Source organism: Pan troglodytes, chromosome 5 (assembly GCF_028858775.2).
Source record: "Pan troglodytes isolate AG18354 chromosome 5, NHGRI_mPanTro3-v2.0_pri, whole genome shotgun sequence".
NCBI lineage: Eukaryota > Metazoa > Chordata > Mammalia > Primates > Hominidae > Pan > Pan troglodytes.
Window position 1 is genome coordinate 39,296,464 of NC_072403.2, and position 21,238 is coordinate 39,317,701.

Consider the following 21,238-nt stretch of genomic DNA (forward strand, 5'->3'; position numbering starts at 1 on the left):
GAAGGCAGATACTTTCATATCTGTAAAGGTGGGAGCTGTGATCTGTTCCCTCTGCCAAACGTTTATGTGGGAGGCGGGAGCGGGGGCTGAGGGCTTCGTCTTTTCTCCCCTCTGCTATCACCGGTTCTGGACCTTGGCCTGGATCATCTTCCCCTCTGCTAATAACCCCTACCCCGTCCGTCACATCGGAGGTGTGCCCTCTAGCTATCCACGCCCCCTCCTTGGTCACTAGTTATAGGTAACTTACACCCTTCCGCCGGCCACCCCAGCCCCAGGGAAGAACGTTCCTTTGGTGGGTGTCGGCAAATGGGGACCGGACCCCAGAGTCCAGAGGCGGGGCTAGCGCGCGCTCCCAAACTGCTGGCTCTTTCCTCCCGCCCTTTCCCTGCCTTTCCGTTCGAACGGCTGGTGCTCTGCCCGCTCGCTGCCCATTGGCTGGCTCTCGGTGGCGTCACCGCCTCGGGTCCTCGCCCCCTTCGTCTGCGCCAGCCCTGGAAGCACGGGGCGGGACGTCCCCGGGAAGCGGCGCGCACGCCCGCCGACTCCCTCGCGCCAACCGCCGACGGCCGCCGCCCGGTGAAGGAGGGGCTCAGTCCTCCCAGGTGCCGCGCGCAGGAGGGGACACGCGTGCGCAAAAGGGCGGTGGGTGGGGCGCGACTCGCCACGGGGAGGGCGGGGCTGGGGCTAACAGCGAGTGGAGGGCGGGGCGCGCGAGGGAGGAGGGCGTGGTGGGGGCATCGAGAAGGGTGAATGGAGGGCGGGGCTGTGAACTGGGGCCGGGGGCGGGACTTGGAGTGACCATGGGGGGTGGGGCAGCTAACGGATGTGGCATGGGGCGGGGGACCAGGCCGGAGGCGTGCTGCCGGGAGGGGGGATTCCCTCGTGCCCCAAGGGCGAATCTCAGGTCGGAGGAAGGGGCTGAGGGGATTCCCTCTCCCACCGGGTCCGACTCTTCGCTCCCCAAGCCGCGGAGGGCCAGCCTCTTCCTCGGCGCCCTCCAGGCCTGTTGGAGGTGAGGGAGGTGGGGTGAGGTGGTGCCCGCCCCCCCCTCCGGCTCCTCCTTTCCCCCAGTCCTCCCCTCCCACCACCCTCCCCCCCAACCGGTCCGTCCCTCCCCTCCCTCCCTCCCTCCCCCCCGCCGCCTCCTCCTCCTGCCGCTGCCGCTGCTTTGGCTGCTGCGTCATACGCCCCAGAGCCGCCGGGACGGAGGGGCTGGGCCTGGGGACCCCCCGGCCTCCGCCTGCACGCCCCCCCACGCCCGGACGTGCCCTCTCCGCGCGGGGGACTCGCCTAGGTCTCCTACGTCTGCCCCTGCCCGGCTCCCGGCGGCCCCAGCTGTCACCGGTAAGGAGGCGGCAGGAGGCGCTGGTGGGGGGCAGGGAGCCGGGGGTCGGCGCGGGGCGCGGGCGGGAGAGCCTCGCCGCCTTGGCCTCGGGTCCGGGCTGGGCCGACACAAGTCCCTTCTCGGACTTGCCGTCCTGGGGAGTAGAGACCGGGACTGGGACACGCCCCCCTCCCGGGGCACTCAGAGAAGTTGTCTAACCCGGGGGCAGGGAGCCCCGAATTTGAGGGTGACCTGACATAACCTGGCACCAGGATGATTGTTCTTAATGAGACACGCAGGCCTGGGGAGACAGCCGTTTCTGCTCTGGAAAACATCTCCAGAAAAGGTCCCCAAACACATCTCTGGGCAACAGGACACCCTAATTATGATATCTCTAAACTGAGTAGCCTTTGCTTCTACAACCATAATTTCTCCTAAAATTTCAAGGCCAGTATATAATATCCCAGGAGAGCTCTGGAAGCTGGGAAACTAGCAACTAGGTTTGGGGTCGGGGGGAGGGCTGTTACCGAGAGGAGAGCCAGTCACTAGAGTTGGAAGAGGACTCAAAAAGCTGGTGATGGGTGCCCAGTGGTTTCCTATCAAGGTGTCTCAGGGATTTGGAGATGGGGGCACAGATACTTCATTCTTGATGGCAAAATAGGCAAAGAAAATTGGGAGGCTGGCCGGGCCCGGTGGCTCACGCCTGTAATCCCAGCACTTTGGGAAGCTGAGGTGGGTGGATCATGAGGTCAGGAGTTCGAGACCAGTTTGGCCAACATGGCCAACACCTCATCTCTACTAAAAATACAAAAATTAGCCAGGCATGGTGGCATGCGCCTGTAATCCCACTTACTTGGGAGACTGAGGCAGGAGAATTGCCTGAACCCGGGAGGTGGAGGTTGCAGTGAGCCAAGATTGTGCCACTGCACTCTGGCCTGGGCGACAGAGCAAAACTCCATCTCAGAAAAAAAAAAAAAAGAAAAAGAAAATGGGGAAGGTTTCTCAGCATTCATAACCTTCTCCTCCCCATTTCTTTTCTGGCTAGGCCCCCCCAGGATGCAATGGCGCAGCCCCCCCGGCTGAGCCGCTCTGGTGCCTCCTCACTTTGGGACCCAGCTTCTCCTGCTCCCACCTCTGGCCCCAGGCCTCGGCTTTGGGAGGGTCAAGATGTGCTGGCCAGATGGACTGATGGGCTGCTATACTTGGGTACCATCAAAAAGGTAAGACCTTCTACCTCTGATCTTCTTCCTAGTTCCCTTATCTAATTCTGGTTCCCATTTCATCCTGTTTGCTCACCCATTCCAGGTGGACAGTGTTAGGGAGGTGTGTCTGGTCCAGTTTGAGGATGATTCGCAGTTTCTGGTTCTATGGAAAGACATTAGCCCTGGTAAGACTCTAGAGACCTGAGATTGCACATCCCATGGAAAACAAACCTGGCCTAGAGGGGCAGAAAGAGACTTTAAAGGCAGGCCCCGTGACACTGTGTTCTCTCACAGCTGCCCTCCCTGGAGAGGAACTCCTCTGTTGTGTCTGTCGCTCTGAGACTGTGGTCCCTGGGAACCGGCTGGTCAGCTGTGAGAAGTGTCGCCATGGTGAGAGGGCAGGTCACCTGAATGGTCCAGCTTGCTCTTCCCTCCAGGATGGTCCCTATGTCACCTGTCCTGGCCTTAGTCCCCAAGCCACTGCTCTGGCCAGGCTGCTTAGCCCTATCTTAGTCCTCATCCGCTTTCAGCCCAGGGAGAAGCAGCCATGGAAAGGGGTGGTATAACCTTTGCAGGCAGAAGATGGTTTAAATGCATCCTTTTCTAACCATATGACCTCGGACAAGTCCCTTAACCTCTAGGATCCTCAGTTCCCTGACTTGTAAAATAAGGATAATGCACCCCCTCATCAAGACCATGGTCAGGGATTAAATGAGATGGGTAAAGACTATTCCTGTCCCAATACCAAGCACACACAGGTATGCAATAAGTGGTCTACTATTATCACTCCAGCTTATCACCAGGACTGCCATGTTCCCAGGGCTCCAGCCCCTGGAGAGGGAGAGGGCACATCCTGGGTATGCCGCCAGTGTGTCTTTGCGATCGCCACCAAGGTAAAGGCACTTCCCTGTTACCCTTCCTGTGGGAGCCTCGCATCCACAGCCTCTCCCAAGCCTTTTCCTCTCCCCACCCCTCTGAAGCCACCCACCTGTCCTGTCTCTGCAGAGGGGAGGTGCCCTGAAGAAGGGCCCCTATGCCCGGGCCATGCTGGGTATGAAGCTCTCTCTGCCATATGGACTGAAGGGGCTGGACTGGGATGCTGGACATCTGAGCAACCGACAGCAGAGTTACTGTTACTGTGGTGGCCCTGGGGAGTGAGTAATGAGAGGGGAGCAGACTGTGGAATGAATGATGTGGTGGTGGATCCCAGGAAATGAAGGAAAAAGAACAGGATGAGGGTAGCACTCAGGGGGATGGGAGGTAAGTTTAGGGTTTGGGACAGTTATGGGGAAGGGGGTTTCTGGAGGCCAGAAGTCCTGTGTTCCCCCTCAGGTGGAACCTGAAAATGCTGCAGTGCCGGAGCTGCCTGCAGTGGTTCCATGAGGCCTGCACCCAGTGTCTGAGCAAGCCCCTCCTCTATGGGGACAGGTGAGACCAAGGCAGACTCTCTAGGAACCAAGGATGCCCTCTTTCTTTGTGTTCCACCCTCAGTTCTCCCACGCCCTTCTCCACTCCAGTCTCTTCCCAACCTCTGCAGCGTTACCTCACCTGTTCGCCCCGTCCTTGCTTGTGAGTCTTCCAGGGGATGGCATAGTTTTCCTGTGTAAGTGTGTTTGCTCCCTCTTGCACATGTCCAGGTTCTATGAATTTGAATGCTGTGTGTGTCGCGGGGGCCCTGAGAAAGTCCGGAGACTACAGCTTCGCTGGTGAGCTGGATTGGGCATGACCTCAGTGTAACTCCACACCCCAGTATTTCACTCTATATGCCCCAACCTCCCACCTCAGGACTCCCCTGGCTCTTAAAATGCCTCTGTGGTCTTGAAAACTTTGTTTTTCCAGGGTGGATGTGGCCCATCTTGTCCTGTATCACCTCAGTGTTTGCTGTAAGAAGAAATACTTTGATTTTGATCGTGAGATCCTCCCCTTCACTTCTGAGAATTGGGACAGTTTGCTCCTGGGGGAGGTAAGGGGTAGTGCAGTTTTGGGGGTTGGGATGGGACAGGGAGATGTAGTGGAAAGGGGAAGAGAAGAAATCACTGCTCCCCTGGCCCCATTTTTCTTCATTTCTCCCAGCTTTCAGACACCCCCAAAGGAGAACGTTCTTCCAAGCTCCTCTCTGCTCTCAACAGCCACAAGGACCGGTGAGTTGGAGGGAAGAGGAGGCAAGGATGAGGCTTGGAAAGAGATGGAGAGTGGAAGCCTGGAAGGGGAGGGGCTTGCAACCCACCTGGAAGACTGTGACTGAAAAGGATTGAGGAATGGCGTAAGGAGGAACAGTTCTTTACAGCACTGACCCTATATCATTTCTCTTCTTGCCCCAGTTTCATTTCAGGGAGAGAGATTAAGAAGAGGAAATGTTTGTTTGGTCTCCATGCTCGGATGCCTCCCCCTGTGGAGCCCCCTACTGGAGATGGAGCACTCACCAGGTCACTGGTCCAGGGGGGATGGGGGAAATTCTCAGGGTGTTAGTCCTGGGGGGTATATGTATAGAGATGGGGAGGTCTTGGGGGTGTCCGGGAGGGGGCTGGGGGGATAAGGAGGCCTCTTACAGCTTCCCTTCAGGGCAGGGCCCTGGGGGAGGGGTCTCACGTCCCCTGGGGAAGCGCCGGAGGCCGGAACCAGAGCCCCTGAGGAGGAGGCAGAAGGGGAAAGTGGAGGAGCTGGGGCCACCCTCAGCAGTGCGCAATCAGCCCGAGCCCCAGGAGCACAGGGAGCGGGCTCATCTACAGAGGGCACTGCAGGTACTGGAGCAGGGGGAACCCTATGGAGCAAATGGTGGGGTGTGGGAAGGAGTCAAGGATTATCTCTCAGTCCTTTGCCCCCTCTTCTAGGCCTCAGTGTCTCCACCATCCCCCAGCCCTAACCAGAGTTACCAGGGCAGCAGCGGCTACAACTTCCGGCCCACAGATGCCCGCTGCCTGCCCAGGTCAGTGCTCCTCTGCCCCTCCCCCACAAAATATGCTCCCAATTATTCACATCTTCTGGACTTTATCACCCAGAATTCTTTTCCCTCTCCCCCTTGGCTACCCACTTCTTGGCCTAGACCGACTTCTAGAACTAGTGTCTGGTAGCCAGTATTCTGGGGAAGGGAGTCCCTTGGGGGTCGTGTTTGAGCTCTGCACTTCCCCGGGGGAGAAGGTCCTGTTCCCCTGCTTCAGGTCCTGACTTTCCCCACTCCAACCCCAGCAGCCCCATCCGGATGTTTGCTTCCTTCCACCCTTCTGCCAGCACCGCAGGGACCTCTGGGGACGGTGAACCCCCAGACAGGTGAGATTCTGTCTTCTACTACCAGTGATGCTCCTCTTCCCCTCTATGTGCTCAAGGCTCTTAGTCTCTAACGCTGTTTCTCTGATTCACATGTGCTCTCCATTTCTGCCCATTTCTTACAATTGCCTTCTCTCCCTAGGTCACCCCTGGAACTTCACATTGGTTTCCCCACAGACATCCCTAAAAGTGCCCCCCACTCGATGACTGCCTCATCTTCCTCAGTCTCATCCCCATCCCCAGGTCTTCCTAGACGCTCAGCACCCACTTCTCCCCTGTGCCGTAGTTTGTCTCCTGGGACTGGGGGAGGAGTCCGAGGTGGGGTTGGTTACCTGTCCCGAGGGGACCCTGTCCGGGTCCTTGCTCGGAGAGTACGGCCTGATGGCTCTGTGCAGTACCTGGTTGAGTGGGGAGGAGGGGGCATCTTCTGAACAGCCTGCCTCTGCCCAGCTCCCCATTCACACACACCGGCACTTTCATACCCTGACCTCTGACCTCACCTACAGCTGGGATGTACCTGGAGAGATGGGGGTAGTTCTCCCTACTGCCCAGGCTGGAATCCAAGAGTGGGGGGTGGGGAAGAGGCTCTCTTCTCTACCCTCCTTCATGATTCCTGACCCCTCCCATCCTTCCCATTTCCTTTGATGTTATTTTGTTACAGCTTTTTAAATATTTTTTAAAATTATTTAACCCCTGAGGGCAGAGACTGAGGAGGGAGGATGATAAGGGATCCCGGACTCTGTATGATTGAAATAAAGAGAAATAAACAAATCTAGCAGCTCTGAGTCATTCTGAAAGATGTGGAGAATACAGGGACTACAAGCACTTATATTCTCCCAACAAATTTGCATACATGACAAAAAACAGGCAAAAGGCAGAGACCCAAAGACAGGATTTATTGGGGGCCCAGTCATCACTTGGAAGTCAGAAGGCGTTGAAGTATCGCGGGGATCTTCATGATGAGCAGGAACAGGGCTCATCATGGCAGGACTGTGATAGAGTCAGAAACTGTCTCTGTGACCTGGCGCACCCACTGCAGGTACGGAAAGTTCCCCTGTTCCACAGGCAATGCAATTACCTCGGCCACTTCGTAAGGGTGCACAGAACTACAAAATGGGTGGGGGAAGGGGATCACTCAAACATTTACCCAAAGGAACCCACTCCCTTACACGCAAGCCCTAGACTGCCCAGCAAGTCACACCCACACAGTACACACCCTTACCCCATCCATCTCAAAGTTCTCACCGAACAAAATCTGTCAAAGCTGGGACCAAGGAACTTTGGGTTTTAATCATCTAAGGGACAAAGATAAACATGGTTGAATCAAGGAGTGGGATTGAGTTCAGTTTCTCAGAAGAGGGGTAAGGGCTAAAGGGGTCAGGGATTGGGGATATTTTGTTGGGTGGGGGAAATGTTTCTCACCATCAGCACCTCACTGTCTTCCTCGATCTTCCCTTTCCACTCATAGCTGAAAGGTCAGAGGGGGAGAGTTGTGGGGAGCAAAGAATTTCCCCCAAGAAAGAGGTTCCCAGTCAGCTCCTACAGTTAGGTTAACCCCCCAACTCCTATGACTCACATGGATGTAATCTGAGGGATGAGGTTGACGCAGGCTGCTAGGCGCTTCTCCACCACGGCCCTGGAGTGAAGAGACAGTCCCATTCAGAGTACCCCATGACCCCAGTTTTTGTACTGGCAGCCCAGAGACAGGCTTCCAGAGCTGGAGAAAGGAGAAAGCAGCACTCTTCTGCCCCACCCCCAACTCTCCCTTCATGATCATCCTTTCTCGCTGCACATCGAGGTCCCTACCTGGCGATCTCCCTGGCGACCTTCTCGTTGGGGCAAGTAACAAAGGCTGCAGAGACCGAGCCCGGAACGTAGCCAGAGCCGGAATCCGAGGCCGGCGAGGGCTGGGTCGGAGGGCTTCCAGAGGCCATGGTCAGCAGGACTCGGGGTAGCAACAAAAGGCGGGAGGCCACAGGCAGCAGCGCCGGCATCCAAACAAAAGACAGGAGCAGAGAGGCCTGAGAGCAGGAGGCGAATTCGATCTCTCCTCACAAACAGCCCAGGAAATTACACCCGGGGAAGCCTTCGCTTAGATCCTCAGGCTCTGCCCTCCCTCTGATGCACCCCCGAAGAATGCCCCTGAAGGTGAAAGAGAAACTTGGAAAATAAAGCAAAAGCTCATTTCACTCACACCTCAGGGGGCCAACCTCTGGGATTTGGGGTGCGGGTAGCGGTCGAGGCTTCGAGGACCGGAAGGGGCGGGGCGGGGCCGGTCACTCACCACTCCGCCGAGCAGGACCGCGGGAGCCCGCCCCCCACTCATGCGGCCTACGCTGGTACAGGAGAGTTGATCTCAAAGGCCACACGTCACACGGAGAAACAACCCCAGGAAGAGCGGCCTCTTCTTACCTTGGTGGCAGCCACGTGATTAGAAAACAGCGCGCACCATGTGACAGTAGAAGAAGGACCACCCGCGCCTCCAGAGCCAGCCAATCCCGGCCCTATCATGGCGCGGTTTGCCCGCCTCCTGATGAGGGAGGAGCCATGGGAGACTTGACCAATCGACTACCGCATCTGCAGACGTGCGCGGAAATGGCACGCCCGTTTCCGTGTGAACCCGAAACTGCCACTTGCTGGCTGAGGAGAGCCGCTGCGGCGTTCCACTGTCACGTGAGGGGGCCGGTCCTCTTCGGCGGCGGCACTCAGTGAGTGACGCCAAGTGGCCAATCACAGGCCAGCCTCGCAGGCCACGTGAGGCGAGAGCTGGTTCCAGGAAAGGGGGGCCAGAGACCCCGCAGAGTCGATGCGTCAGGCTCTGGAGTGGGGAATCATCCTTAAACCCCACAATGTGCCTAGTGACCTCCCCTTCACTGTTTCCGAGGTCTTAAGGAGTGGGAAGGTCTGAGAAGGACCTTTCACCCCAACCTCAGGGGTTAAGAGAGCGCCCCCTGCCCTTTTAGTTGGGCAGAGATATGCCTGGGTTTGGGAATGAACAACGGTGATCTAGAAGCCCGCTGTCCCTGGGTAGCAGGGAGTGATTAGGCAGGCACGGGCATGGCAAGACAATAGCTAGGTGAGGAAAGAAGCATTTTAAAACAGAGCGAGACCCTGTGGTAGAGGATGGTGAAAATGGGGCCTAGCCATCTTAATTGAAAACCCAAAGCTTGAGACAGACTACTGAATCAGAGGGAAGGAGAACGAGGGCTGCAGGATGGGGACAGTGGTGATGGTCCTTCTGTCCCCTCTTCCCTGCCTATTCCACTCCCCAGGATTGGTCCACCTCTCAGCCTCGGGTCTCCTTTCCCTAACCCATCCCCCGAGGAGCCAGGACCTGCCCTACATAACTTCCCTGGGGCCCAAGCACATCCTGTGACCCAAAAATGGAGAGAGGGGCCAATGAGAGGCAGAGAGGTGGGAGGAGGTGCAGAGAAAAAAGCTCTTGCCACTGCCCCCACCCAATATTTCCCCTCCCTTCAAGGTCTGAGGTCATTGGTCTGGTGGTGGGGATGCCTCGGAGTTTCCCAGGCTGACGTCAGGGTTATACCTCTCCGAGGTTCTAGGGCAGGGAAGTGGGGAGGGGAGGTTCCCTGAGATCTCTGTCTTTGAGTTTGGAGTTTGTCTCTGAGATAGATTTCGGAGGGGTCTTTCAGTATTTGTGTGGAGATCTTTCTTAGGATTGAGTTTCCTTTTATGCTTCTGGTTTGGGGGGTTTCTATGTTTCAGGGTCTGTGGTCGCACTCTGAGGTCTTTCGAAGTCTTCTTCATGAATTTTGGGTCTCTGAGTTGTCCATCTCCGGACCAGCTGAAGTCTCTATCTCCCCTTAAGTCAGGAGTGTCTCTGTCTCTAAGTTATCAGTCTCTGAGATCTGAGTCTGGGGTCTCTTTCTAGGTCTGAGTTCTCTAAGCTCTAATTCTACATCTGGCTCTTTCTGAATCTGGGCCTCATTTTCTTCTGAGTCTAGGTCTCAGGTCCTGGTCCCTGAAATCATCATCTCAGGGTCTGGAGTCTAAGATGTCTGTAGGTATGGAGAACCCTTTTTAGACTGGATTTTCAGATTTTGATATGGGCTTCTCTCTCTGGGGGATCTGGGGTCGTTTTTTCCTCAAATCAGGAGTCTCTTTTCCTTTAGATTTTGGGCCTGTGTCTCAAATTAACCCACAGTAGGGGGTGGTGAAGTATCTTTCTCTGTGGGTCTAGGGTCTCTCTGTCTCAGGGTCTGGGGTCTGCATCTTTAGGACCTCTGTCTCTCTCTGGTGTGTTTTTGAGTCAGGGGTCTCTCTCTCTCTCACAATCTGGGCCTCCCGGAGTAGGGGTGGGGGCTGCAGAGTCTCTCCCTCCTCCTCCTCCTCCTGCTCTCTTCGCTCTCGCTCGCTCCCCCGCCCCCCCTCTCTCTCGGCTGCCGCTGCTGCCGTTGGCTCTTATTCTCCTCCTCCTCCTCCTCTCTCCTCCTCTCTGCTTCTCTCTGCTCCTCTCTCCTCCTCTCTCCTCCTCCTCCTCCACCTCCTCCTCCTTCTCCCCCTCTTTCTCCCCCTCTTTCTCTCTTCTTTCTCCCCCGTCCCCCCGCCCCCTCCCCCCAGGCCTGATGAGCAGGTCTCGAGCCTCCATCCATCGGGGGAGCATCCCCGCGATGTCCTATGCCCCCTTCAGAGGTACGTGGTGGGGGGAGGGGGAGGGCCATATGGGGGGCAACAGGGGGAGGGGCAGGGGGCGGGGGAGAGTCGGGGCCGAGGGAAGGGAGCGGCTGAAATGGAGGGAGAGGGGAGGACCGGGAAGGCAGGGGTGGGAGCAACCGGGAAGGAGGGATTGGAGGCCAGAGGGATAGGGGTAGATAAGGGATGGAGGGGCCAGGAAATGGGCCTTGAAAGGGGGCTGAAGGGAAAATGATGAAGGGGAAAGAAAGCGCCAGAAAGGGGTGGGAAGGTAGAAGGATTGGGTTGGGGAAAAAGCTGCAGAAATAATTTGGGGGTGGGAGCTGAGTGATGAGGAAAACATCAAGGAAATAGAGGGACAGAGTCTTGGGAGAGGGGCTAGGAAGGAGAAATGAAAACATAGGGGTGAAAAGAGAAGCCAAGAAGATGTGGGGGGAGAATTTGGTGGGGGACTCAGAGTATGGTAAGGGGCGGAAAAAGAGAGGAGGATGGAGGGAGAGAAGGGGCCAGATGGAGAGAGAGGGAGGCAGTGGGGGGTGGGGGGATGGAGGGTCCAGATGGAGGGAAGAGAGAAGAGAGAGGGAATGGTGGGGGAGGGGAGACCAGGGCAGGGGGAGGGCCAAATTATGTGTGCTTGGGGGGGTGGCAGTACAAGTAAGATTAAATGATGGGAGTAGGGGACAGGTTAGGATCCTGCCCCAGACTCTGACCCTCTCAAAGGCTCTTGACCAGTAAAATGTAACCTCTGGGGTCTTAATGCTGTCTTCACTTCATCACTTTTACCCCCTTCCCCCACCCCTCCAATCCTTATTTCCATTCCCCCTCCCTCCTCTGCTGTCCATCACCTATATCTTTCCCCCCATATGGTGTCCGTTCCTTATATGAGTCCCCCTTCTGTCCTTCCCCTATATCAGTCCCCTCTCTGGTGTTCATTGCCTCTCTCTTATCTCTTTTCTATGTGGTCGCTCCCTTATATCTCTATCGCTTCTTTACTAGTCCGTCTTGACCCCTTGTCATAGCCCCCGCATTAGGTCTGCCTCCTTTGCTCTGACACATGTCCAGTCGAGCCCTTCAGGTGTATTCCCTTGCCCCTGGGCATTTACCATCATTTCTGCCTCCTTTTCTATCTACTCCTATTATTTGTCTCCCAGACCATTCCTTGTCACCACAAGTCTGTGCCTACCCACTTTCCCTTAATACCTCAACTCTTATTATCATTTCTCTTTTCTTGTCTCCTCTACTTATTGGGGTGTTGGAGATTTGGGGTACAAAGACACAGGTTTTGATGATTAGAACAAGGGATCCCCATCTCAGCCCTTGAGGGATTTCTCATCCTAGTAAAAATTTCCCGTTTCTCAGCCATGTTGCTCTGCCTCTTGCATCTGCCTCCCAGAATCATTCTTCACCAAGTCCAGACAGTATTTTTGTGTGTGTGTGTGTGTTTCTAGAGTTGTTCCTAAGTTCCCTGCTGCCAGGAGAAAGATGCCCTCTGAAGTCTAACCTGCCTCCCTTGGCTGCAGCCTGAACCAGCCCTTTCCCCAAATGCTATGTATATCGACAGATTTCTCCTCTGGGTATACCAAGTGTCTAAGTGCGGTGGGCATGTTGCCTGCAATGTCTGTAGTTTCAGAGGCTAGGTATTGGTGATCTCTGTATCTAGAGAACATTAGTTAGTCTCTGAGATGGGTTGAGATAGAGTTTCAAAGTATGTGGTTTCTAAATGGTGGACATTCTGAGGGTTCATCGCTCACTGTGATCTGGAGGTTGGGTAAATTTGAGAGACATATTTATAGACAGAAAAGGGCTGAATTTGCAAAACTCTGCTACTGAGTGCATTCTGTTGGAATGAAGCTCAAAGACCAGTTCTCCTGCAATATACTCATGGTTATCCCATAAAGGTGACAGAGTTTGATCTTTTTTCCATCTAAAATCTGATACCTTAAGCCTAATTTCTAGCTCTTTGCTGTCGCCAATGTGACATCTCTCTTACTTCAATAGGGCCTGTGTGGCATTGGGGTTTAAAGGAGAGGCAGTTTGCAGGGAGAGCGGCATGGCAAGAACAACAGAGCTGGGGAAGGAGGACCCTGGGTTCATCTCAGCCATAGGCGACACTTGGTCTACTGTTCTCTCTTCTCAAAGTTTTGTTCCCATCTCCAGCTCTTGTCTTTGGAGGCCCCTCTGTGCCACCAGGCCTGGATATTCCATTCTTTCCCCCTGACATCTTTCTTCCTCAAGCTCCTCACTGTGCCTTGGGAAGGCTCCTGACCTATGGAGTGGCTTCCATCCTGTCCACTGAGACTAGGTGGGGTGAGGTGGTGGGGGCAGTGTTGAATCTCTGGGCACTGAATGGGAGAAGAGATAAATTTGGTCTCTACTTGTCCAAACAAGGGCATATTTCCCACATTCTGCCCTGGGGCCTCCACAGCCAGATGCTGACAAAAGCCATCTTCTCCTTACCACCAGAAGAACCAGAACTTTCCCTAAAGGATGAGCAGGGTTGAACTAGGGGAGGAGGGCACAGAGGAGGGAAGAGTTGGGAGGGGAGGCCCTCTCATGTCTCTGACTGTGAACAGGTAAGCTCCCCGACTTCTTCTTTTCTAGATATTTAGCCCTCAGAATCTCATGATCCCAATGTTCCTACACATACACCCCATCCTTCTTTCCCACAGCCATGTAGCTTTCCTCATACTCTTTTATAGAGGGGTGGTGCCACCTTCCAAGTCCTTGTCTTCTGCAGCTATTTGGATGCCTTCCTCTACCCAGATATCTGACACCAACTTCTCTGTTTTTCTCCTGCCAATTTTGCAGCACCTCTACCTTATTTTCCTGAAGTAGATGGAGAGCTCCTTCATCTTTCTCTGCCCCCAAACGTGTACCTTCTCTGTCATATAATTCCCATCCCTGAACCTCTGCATTTCTTCCCCCAAGTCTCCAGAGCCTTCTGTGATGTGATCCTCTCCTCTTTTCCCCTTTGTATAAATGCTTGTCTTGTGTTCCTTTAGAGTTGCCAGGTGTCTCACTTTCAACTGTGATCTCCTGAAGGCTGGTGGGGTCCCCTTCTCACTTTGTGGACTCTCTTCTTGCCATTTTAGGCCTCTGCTTCCAAATGCATAGAGCCTCCCTTACTGTTTCTGTGTGTCTCTGTCCTCCAGATGTACGGGGACCCTCTATGCACCGAACCCAATACGTTCATTCCCCGTATGATCGTCCTGGTTGGAACCCTCGGTTCTGCATCATCTCGGGGAACCAGCTGCTCATGCTGGATGAGGACGAGGTGAGTGTGGTGAGAAGGCTGGGAAAACGCATGTGGGAGAATGGGGAGAGTCCTCATTAGTGAAGGGGAGAGAGACACAAAGAAGGCAGACAAAGAAGAAACATTTGCAAATGGCAGGAGGGTGGCCATTGAGACTTGGGTTGGAGTGTGACAAGAGGGGTAGTCATTCTCTCATCTTGGGCAGGGAGTCTTTGAGGGTTATGAGCTGTGTTGGGGAGGAGATGTGGTTCTGAAGATTTCGGGGGTGGGGGGGCTCCTGTTTTCACACTGTCCATATTGTAGGATAGGTTAGAATGGGGAAGGGGAACTGAAGGGTTTGGAGAAGGGGTGAAGACATGGAAAGCCCTCCCAACCAAAGCAATCCTCAGGACCCCTCTCTGCTTTGCCCACTGAGCAAGACTCCCAGTCCTTTCTCCATCAGGGGGCAGAGTGCAAGAAGAGAAATTGCAGGACCCAGAGAAAAGGCAGGGGATAGAGGAGGTTTTAGGTAGCTGGAGGATACTGGGAAAGAAGACTGAGGTCAGTGGATCTTGGCATGATGGGGTGAAGACTGGGAGAGTGATTGAGATCAAGGTTTAGAGAGACACTGAGAGGGCTTCTGCAAGGGACTGGTTGGACATCAGGAAGGAATATAAGGGAGGGGAACTGGGAGTATGTGGAGTTATCTAAAGGAGTACGAGTGGAGTAGGGGCAGGGACTAGCCAGAGTAAAGGAGATGAAACGGACAGAGGCCTCTTATGGGAGGTGGTGGCCAGGTATGGAGATCTGAGAGCCAGGGAAGTGTGGGTTCTGATTTGGGAGCTGGGTCAGCAGGAGTGTCCATTGGAGGAAATAGAGGATGAAAACTGGAATGGTGCCCCACAAGTGTGGGTCAGGGAATGGGGGTGATTTGGGGGACAAGCTTTAAAAAATGGTAGGGTAGCCTGGAAAACCAAACGTGGTGAGAGATGGACCCTGAAAGTTATTGGGAATGGTGTGATGAGGAAGGGTTAGAATTTGAGTCAGGGCTAACTAGAGTGTCAAGGGACCTATGGGGGCAGGTGAGAGTGTGGAGAGATGGCTGGGTAGACAGCTTCCAGGCCACAGAGTAAAGTAGAGGTGTTAAGGAGAGGATATGGTGACTTTGAAAGGAGAGGTGGCTTGGGGAGTCTAAGTTTTGGACACCATTGGGAGACATTTGAGTGACTGTGGTCAAACCCCTAGATCAAGGTTTGGAGTCTGTAGGAGAAATGGGGGAAACTGGAACCAAGAGTGGGGACTGTTATAGGGATGAAGAGGGAAGACAATGGATTGGGGTAATGAAGGAATGACAGAGATAGGGACAGACTGAAGGGACCAGTGGCCAGCAAGCTGAGGGGCAATAGGAATGGCCGGTCTGGAGCAGGAAGGGCGTGTGTGTGGGAGGGGGAGTAGATGGAATTGGGAAAATGAGCAGCCTGAACAGACGCAGGGAGTTGGAATTGGATGGGTGGTGGAACTGGGGCTGGGGGATAGTGAGGGGTCTGTTCCTGTGGCTCTTTGTAGAGGTGGAGGAGACTGCAGGGGTGGAGGTGTATGGAGGTAGGGATGGAGGTGGACAGGGGGAGTTGGGTGTGAAGCTTAGGGAAAGGTGATGGCTGAGGGGAAGAAGGGAACTGAGAGATGCTGGGTCGGGTGATGGAAGGAGATGAAAGGTGGGGGAAGGTGACCAGGCCCTCTGGCGGGAGGGGAGGTTGGGTCCCAGTCTGGCCGCAAGCCGGGCCGTGGGAGGGAGACAAGCTGTGGATCCTGATTATAAATGCAGCTTCTGCTACCCCCGTGACAGGCTCGGAGGGAGAGAAGGGGGTAAGGGAGGTGGGAGGTTGGGAGGAAAGCAGGGAGAATGGAGGAACTGAAGGTCAAGGGAAAACTGGATTCAGGAAGTAGCTAACTTCTGAGGAGTTGCAGAAGAGCTGAGTAGGGTTTGGGAGAATTCTCGGGAAGGTGTTTCAAGACAAATGGAGGGAGAAAAGAGGGTGGGACGGCAAAGAATGAGAGAGAGAGACTGGGGGAGAGAAGGGAGAGATCCAGTCACCAAGTATGGAGGGGCCGGGGCAGAAAAAGTGGGCAGGCTTAGGGGGAAAGGGAGGCCCGCCCTTCCTGGGAGGAGGCGGAGGGGGGAAGAGGGAGGGGAGGGGAGGGGCGGCGTGGGCCAGGGAGGTCTGACACACCCCCACCTCCCCTAGATACACCCCCTACTGATCCGGGACCGGAGGAGCGAGTCCAGTCGCAACAAACTGCTGAGACGCACAGTCTCCGTGCCGGTGGAGGGGCGGCCCCACGGCGAGCATGGTACGGCGGCCGAGCGGGCTCTCATGACCCGGACAGGCGCGGGGAGAGGGCTGAAGATGGACCGGGATGGCGGGGCGGGGGCGTCGGGGAGCGGCGGGAGCTGGCCGGGGGCGGGAGAAGGCGGAGACAAAGTCTTGCTTCCCGAGGGGAGATGGCGCCCTCCTCTGGAAGGTGGAGCGGGACAGGGGCTGTGGGTGAGAGGCCCCTGTGGGTCCTCGCTCGGCTTCGCTCCCTTTCTCCTCTCCAGCAGTGAAGTTTGACTATTTTCCTGGTGCTTGTAAAAATAGTCTCCTTAGATCTTTAGCTTCCAGTCCGTGTGTTCCTGCCCCTGCCCCTCCCAGCCCCTGGTCTGGGATCTTGGAAAGAATGACCTAGTTCCTGCCCTCCCCCCAGACCTCTTCCCCACCCCTATGCTCCTGATTCTTCTTCCGGACCTTCAGTCCTTGAGGTCTCCTTTTATTACCCCCTTTTTTCTCCTCTCATCAGCTGCTTCTATTTTCTGCAATTGTATCACCCTTTCTCTTTCCTCCCTGATTTCTCTTATTTTCTGTACCCCTCTTCATTACCCCGTCCCTCCCCTCTGCTCCCGGCGAAAGTCCATCAGACTCCCATCTCATCTCCTTTCTGTCTGTAGAGCTATCTGCGCGGTCTGTCTCTCCAACTCTCTCCCTCTCTCCATCTGTCTCTTCCCCTCCCTCCCCCTTTCTGCCCCCCCAACCCCCTCTTTAGTCATTTAAAAAAAGATTTTTGTCTTCCTGAGAAGTTCGCTTAAAAGGTTTCCATGGGAACAGTGAGGGGAGATGAAGGCAGAGAACAGAGATCTGCAGCCAAGGTGCAGAGAGACGCCCTCAGCCCCCGGAAACCCCCTCGTCACTGCCCCCTTCCACTTCATTTCCCTTCCCGGACCTAGCGATCCAGGTTCCCATTCCTCCAACCCCCAGGTGACCCCTTTTTCCCACCAGCTCCCCCTCCCTTCAGGAATTCAAGCTACCAGTTTCTCTCCCTTAGAGAGCCAGTGACCTGTCCCCATCCTTTGGCTCCTTCCAGCCTTCTGATAGGTCCAGGCCCTACTAGCCTTGTGGGCCGGTTTGGGGACCTTGGGTGGGTGGGTGGGTGGTCAGGGATGTGTGTCATTGTCATGGAAACCCCATACCATCGGGGTGTGTGGGTAGCACATCTCTGTGAGGCAAAGTCAGGTGGTGGTGGAGTGTATACAGAGAATGTGTGTGATGTCTGTCACATCTGTGTGTATATGTGTGTATGTCATGTTCATGTCTGGGGAAGATGTGTGTGTTTGTGTGCATGTGTGTACACCTGCGTTTCCAGGCCAGAATGGTCACATGCTCACAGAGCATGTTTATCATGTGTCCTGTGGTTGGCAGATCTGCCCACTTATTCCCCATCTTTCTCCTTATCCTGAGTCCTCAGGGTCTAGGGGTCTCTGGCGGGGGTCTCCCGTGTGTTTTGGGTGGGGACACCGTGTGTGTTTGGAGTTGAGGTGGCATGTGGAGGTTGCTGTATTGGGGTTCAGTAGGGGCTGGGAGGGGTTCCAGGGGCATATGTATTTGGGGGGAGGGCTTAGTGAAAGTTGATAGGGGGTGAACGTTTAGGGTCTTCAGGCAGACATGGAATGTGTAAAGGGCATGGAGGATGTGCAGTGGACATAGGGGTCGTTGGGACCTTGGGGACTTGGCAATGCAAAGGTGTTTGCTGAGGCTGTGGACTCTCCAGCCCGGGAGAGGTCGCCGGACCTTTGAGGGGCATTGGAATCCTGGGCTCCTCCTCTGCTGGGTGGAGCCGCGAACCCTCGTTCTCTCCGCGGTTTTGTGTGTGTGTGGGGGGGTCCTGCTCAGGAAGGGATGGTGGGTGGCCTGGTTTGTTTTGGGGGTCTCCTTGCCCCCCTCCCCCGTTTCTCTCGCGCTGTCTCCGGGCGACGGGGCTCGTGACAGAGGCGGCCACGGCAGCAGCGGTCGCCTAGCAACGGCGGCGGGGCCCGGGCAACGGCGGCAGCGGCGGGAGCGGCGGCGGAGGGAGCCGTTCCCGCGGCCGTCACCGCGCGGCCGTCCCGGCCGTCCCGGGCCCCGCCGCCGCCCCCACCGCGCCGGGCGGCGCGAGCCGGGCCGTACCGCCCCCTCTCCCTCCGCACCCCGCCCTTCCCCCGCGCAGGGGCGGGGCCCCTCCCCCACCGGGGACACCCCTGACCCCCCCGGGGGGCGGTGCGAGGTAAGGGCGGGGCCGGGCGGACTAGGAGCGCGCGTAGAGGGGGGGGGCGCCGCGCGCGTGGGGCGGGGGCGCGCGTGTGCGTGGGCGCGGGGAGGGGGGTGGGGAAGCCGCGGTGGCGGCGGCGGCGGCGGCAGCTGCTCCCTCCGCATGTTCTCGCTGCATCTTCCGAGTGGGGGGAGTTATGGTAACCGGAGGGGGACAGCGGAGGACGGGAGGGTCGGGGACCGGCCTCGTGCGGACAGGGTCTTGAGTACGCGGGGGCGGCCGGTGTGTGTGGGATCTTGGAGCCCCTGGTGGAAGGGGCAGCCCGCGTGTCCGCGTGTGTGTTCGTGCCCATGCTCGTGTCTCCTGTGTGTCGGTGCCATGTGCACACGGGGGCCCAGTTCCTCGTGCACACATGTGCAGCCAGCCTTGTGCAAGTGTGTCCTGTCTTATCTTGCCTCTGCCTGTTTCCTGCCTAGGGGGCTGTTGGGCCAGCCACGGGCTTGTGGGGCAGTCGGCGGCCTTGCTGGTCCATGTCACCTCTGACCCTGAGCATGCATATCCCTGGCTGGGGCTCACCTCCTGTCAGCCTTCTGTGTGTGGGAATGTGTGGCCCTATGAGCAGGATTTTCTGTGTCCCTGGTGGCAGGTGTGTGTCTTTGCATGTGTGTTCCAGCACTGGCCTGAGTATCTGTGTCAATCCCAGCATGGGTGTCCAGGGCGTGTCTGGATGTGGGTGGTGTGGCTGGGGGGAGTAAGTGTGTGAATGTGTTCCTTGGAATTCTACTGTGTATGAAACACCTTTGGGCTGGGCAGGTGTAAGCCCTGCTTGGTCAGTAAGTGGGGACAGAAAAGCTCAAAAAGGGAAGAAATGGGGTAAAGAGGAAAAGTGGGGAGGGGATAGGAGAGAAGGAATGAGAGAGGCTTGAAGAGGAGAGTAGAGAGCAGCAGGCCAGGGAGAAAGAATAGCTGGAGAATGGGAATGTGGGAGAAAGCCAAGCCAGACTTAGAAGAGAGAACAGGGGATAAGAGCTTAAGATGGGGAACTGGATAGAGATGGTGGGAGAAGGGGTCTGGGAGCTGGGGAGGCAGTGGGGAGGAGAGAGTCAGGCCTTCTGGTAAAGTGATCTCTGAAAGAAGAAAGGGAAGAAGATGGGAGAAGGCACTGGATTCTTGTAGGCCTTGTAGGATCAGGCTTGGTTTTGGATTAGGGAAGGCCACTCAGGCATACGGGCTGGCTCACAGTGAGGCCTGTCATAGCAGGGACTGTCATTAGAGGTTCATATCCCCAGCACAGAGCTCTGTCTCCCATTTCTCTGCTCTGTGTCCAACCCTGTTCTTCGCCCTTCTCTGGCAACCTCCCTCCCCTGGCTCCCCTTGAGAGCTGCCAGCTGGGTGTGGAGAGGAAGAAAGGCCAAAGGGAAGGTTAGGGATTTGGAGGGCAGGGGGAGATTCTGTGGGTGATGGCAAGATTAGAGATGTTGGAGGGGCAGGAGTCCAAGCCCTTGCTGTGTGTGTGTGAGTGCCATTGTGTGTGTACACAGGGTGTGTACATGTGTGGGTGTGTGCACAATGCCTGTGTTACGGGTTTGTGTAGGTGGCTGTTATGTGTGTGCATGCGTGTACACATCGTGCAGGCATGGGACATGGAGACCCAGGATCACAGTTTGTGCTTTTCAGGTTTGCTGTGTGTGTGTGTACACGGGTGTGTGTTGTTTTCTCTGTACATGTCACTGCATGCAGCATTAATAACAGGATGTTCTGTGTTTCTGTCACTCTGCCCCCCTTTCCTCTGTGTTTCTGCTATTCTTTTCCTGCGGCAACAAAAGTGTTTAATAAGCATATGTGTTTGTGGCCTCTGTGTACCTGTGACTTATGAGTGAGTTCATGGATCTTAGTTCTTGGTAATATGTGTAAGGTTATATTACTTCCAAGAACCAAGCAAGCCAATTAGCAAATTTGTTCTTCTGTTAATGCTTTAGTTCCAAAGCAGAATTTTAATGCATTTAAAGTTAGACTTTATGCCTTTATTAGATGAGCTTGCACATGAAAATAATGGCTGAGCTCGGTTCCCTGAAATGAGAGTGAGGCAGCCATACATGAGAAATGCAGAAAAAATGTTACTAGGGAAGAGATATCCTGAACCATTGGATGCATTGCTTAGTGTGTACCAGAAGGATAATTAACACATTTGCTCCTGGTTTTTCTTTACTCTGGTGGCAATCTCGGATGCCTGTGTTAGAGTGAGAGAAGGGCTGGGGGAGGAAAGGGGGTTGGCCTGAGACAGAGTGGATGTGGTTGTACTTTTCACGTGAATGAAAGGATGTTTGTGCTTCTGAGATATGGGGATACCTTTCTGTGGTCAGGATCATGGTGTACTCAAGCATGTATTTCAGGGGTTAAACTGGAATTCCCCTGCATGGGGATATGTGTGTCTTAGGGTTATAGGTCCATTTCTGTAGTGTGCTGTCCACATGATTGCCCAAGAGACTTGGGCCACAAAGTCCACACCAGCAGCTCTCATGTGGGTCACTGGGTTCAAGTATGTACTCCCTTGTTGCAGAGCTCACATATGTCAAAGCATGTATCCTGTGGGGTGTGTGGGCCTCAGGGTCTCAGAATGTGGATCCGTGCTATGCCCGTGCTCACAGTTGTCTGTATGTCTCAAAAGCACATAGATCCCCAGTTATTTTTCTGTATTGTGGTTCTCATATACACGTACCTCCACAGCTCAGTATATGTTTCTGTAGTATACACCTGTTCCTGAGGGAGTGATAGGGTTCTCGTGTCATGGGGTCCACATTTTTGTATGCAAACCTCCTAACACCTGGGTTTTACAGGTAAAGGGAAGCTGGGGACTGATTCTAGGGCAGTTTGCAGGCAATTTGCAATTCTGGAAGCAGACAGTGAAAATATAATTGTGGTCCTCCCTTGTTCTGTTCTGGAACCTAGAGGGTTAACAGGCAGCTCTTCCGGTCCACCCCCCTCCTTCCAGCCTGTAGCTTC

At 55.3% G+C, this 21,238-nt stretch overlaps 3 protein-coding genes across 36 annotated transcripts in view; 2 read left to right on the forward strand and 1 right to left on the reverse strand.

Moving 5' to 3' along the window:
- The first annotated feature begins 693 nt into the window (after positions 1 to 693).
- PHF1 (PHD finger protein 1) lies at positions 694 to 6,561 on the forward strand. 13 transcript variants are annotated; one of them, XR_010157482.1, is made up of 15 exons: positions 694 to 1,344; positions 2,370 to 2,544; positions 2,630 to 2,711; positions 2,821 to 2,916; positions 3,319 to 3,419; positions 3,532 to 3,680; positions 3,859 to 3,954; positions 4,164 to 4,232; positions 4,366 to 4,489; positions 4,600 to 4,667; positions 4,848 to 4,952; positions 5,089 to 5,267; positions 5,358 to 5,452; positions 5,713 to 5,793; positions 5,933 to 6,561. XR_010157482.1 is itself a non-coding variant. In XM_016954748.3 (15 exons), the coding sequence occupies exons 1-15, from the start codon at positions 801 to 803 to the stop codon at positions 6,219 to 6,221; spliced, it is 1,932 nt and encodes a 643-aa protein (XP_016810237.2). In that variant the 5' UTR covers positions 784 to 800; the 3' UTR covers positions 6,222 to 6,561.
- Positions 6,562 to 6,665: 104 nt separating this feature from the next.
- CUTA (cutA divalent cation tolerance homolog) lies at positions 6,666 to 8,312 on the reverse strand. Of its 5 annotated transcripts, none has more exons than XM_001171068.5 (6): positions 8,203 to 8,312; positions 7,597 to 7,811; positions 7,367 to 7,426; positions 7,213 to 7,258; positions 7,036 to 7,085; positions 6,666 to 6,896 (listed from the first exon to the last, which is right to left on the reverse strand). In XM_001171068.5, exons 1-6 carry the CDS (start codon positions 8,299 to 8,301, stop codon positions 6,770 to 6,772), a joined length of 597 nt encoding a protein of 198 aa, XP_001171068.1. In that variant the 5' UTR covers positions 8,302 to 8,312; the 3' UTR covers positions 6,666 to 6,769. The 5 variants fall into 5 exon arrangements, with proteins under 5 accessions (XP_001171068.1, XP_063668968.1, XP_001171110.1 ...); XM_063812898.1 differs by having other exon boundaries at positions 7,597 to 7,932; positions 8,203 to 8,253; XM_001171110.4 differs by having other exon boundaries at positions 8,075 to 8,212.
- Positions 8,081 to 21,238, forward strand: part of SYNGAP1 (synaptic Ras GTPase activating protein 1) — a 35,739-nt gene continuing 22,581 nt past the window's right edge. For 13 of the 18 annotated variants that reach the window (XR_010157974.1, XR_680748.3, XR_010157976.1 and 10 more), the window contains exons 1-3: positions 10,288 to 10,443; positions 13,596 to 13,717; positions 15,922 to 16,027. Coding sequence is in view for 13 of the 18 variants with exons in the window: in XM_063812891.1 (XP_063668961.1) it covers positions 10,377 to 10,443; positions 13,596 to 13,717; positions 15,922 to 16,027 (295 nt within the window). In the remaining 5 variants the exon portion in view is untranslated. Of the gene's footprint in view, positions 8,499 to 10,174; positions 10,444 to 12,996; positions 13,017 to 13,595; positions 13,718 to 15,921; positions 16,028 to 18,126; positions 18,251 to 21,238 lie in introns of those variants that run through there. The other 5 variants (XM_063812888.1, XM_009451031.4, XM_009451033.4 and 2 more) reach the window with 5 other exon arrangements.

Excerpts from the sequence above, each read along its gene's own strand:
- PHF1 (XM_016954748.3), top strand. The coding sequence starts at position 801 with ATGGGGGGTGGGGCAGCTAACGGATGTGGCATGGGGCGGGGGACCAGG. Across the intron at positions 1,013-2,369 it reads GCCCTCCAGGCCTGTTGGAG|GCCCCCCCAGGATGCAATGG; the intron begins GTGAGGGAGGTG and ends TTTTCTGGCTAG. Across the intron at positions 2,712-2,820 it reads ATGGAAAGACATTAGCCCTG|CTGCCCTCCCTGGAGAGGAA; the intron begins GTAAGACTCTAG and ends GTTCTCTCACAG.
- CUTA (XM_001171068.5), bottom strand. The coding sequence starts at position 8,301 with ATGATAGGGCCGGGATTGGCTGGCTCTGGAGGCGCGGGTGGTCCTTCT. Across the intron at positions 7,427-7,596 it reads GTCGCCAGGGAGATCGCCAG|GGCCGTGGTGGAGAAGCGCC; the intron begins GTAGGGACCTCG and ends TCTTCACTCCAG. Across the intron at positions 6,897-7,035 it reads GCTTTGACAGATTTTGTTCG|TTCTGTGCACCCTTACGAAG; the intron begins GTGAGAACTTTG and ends CCCATTTTGTAG.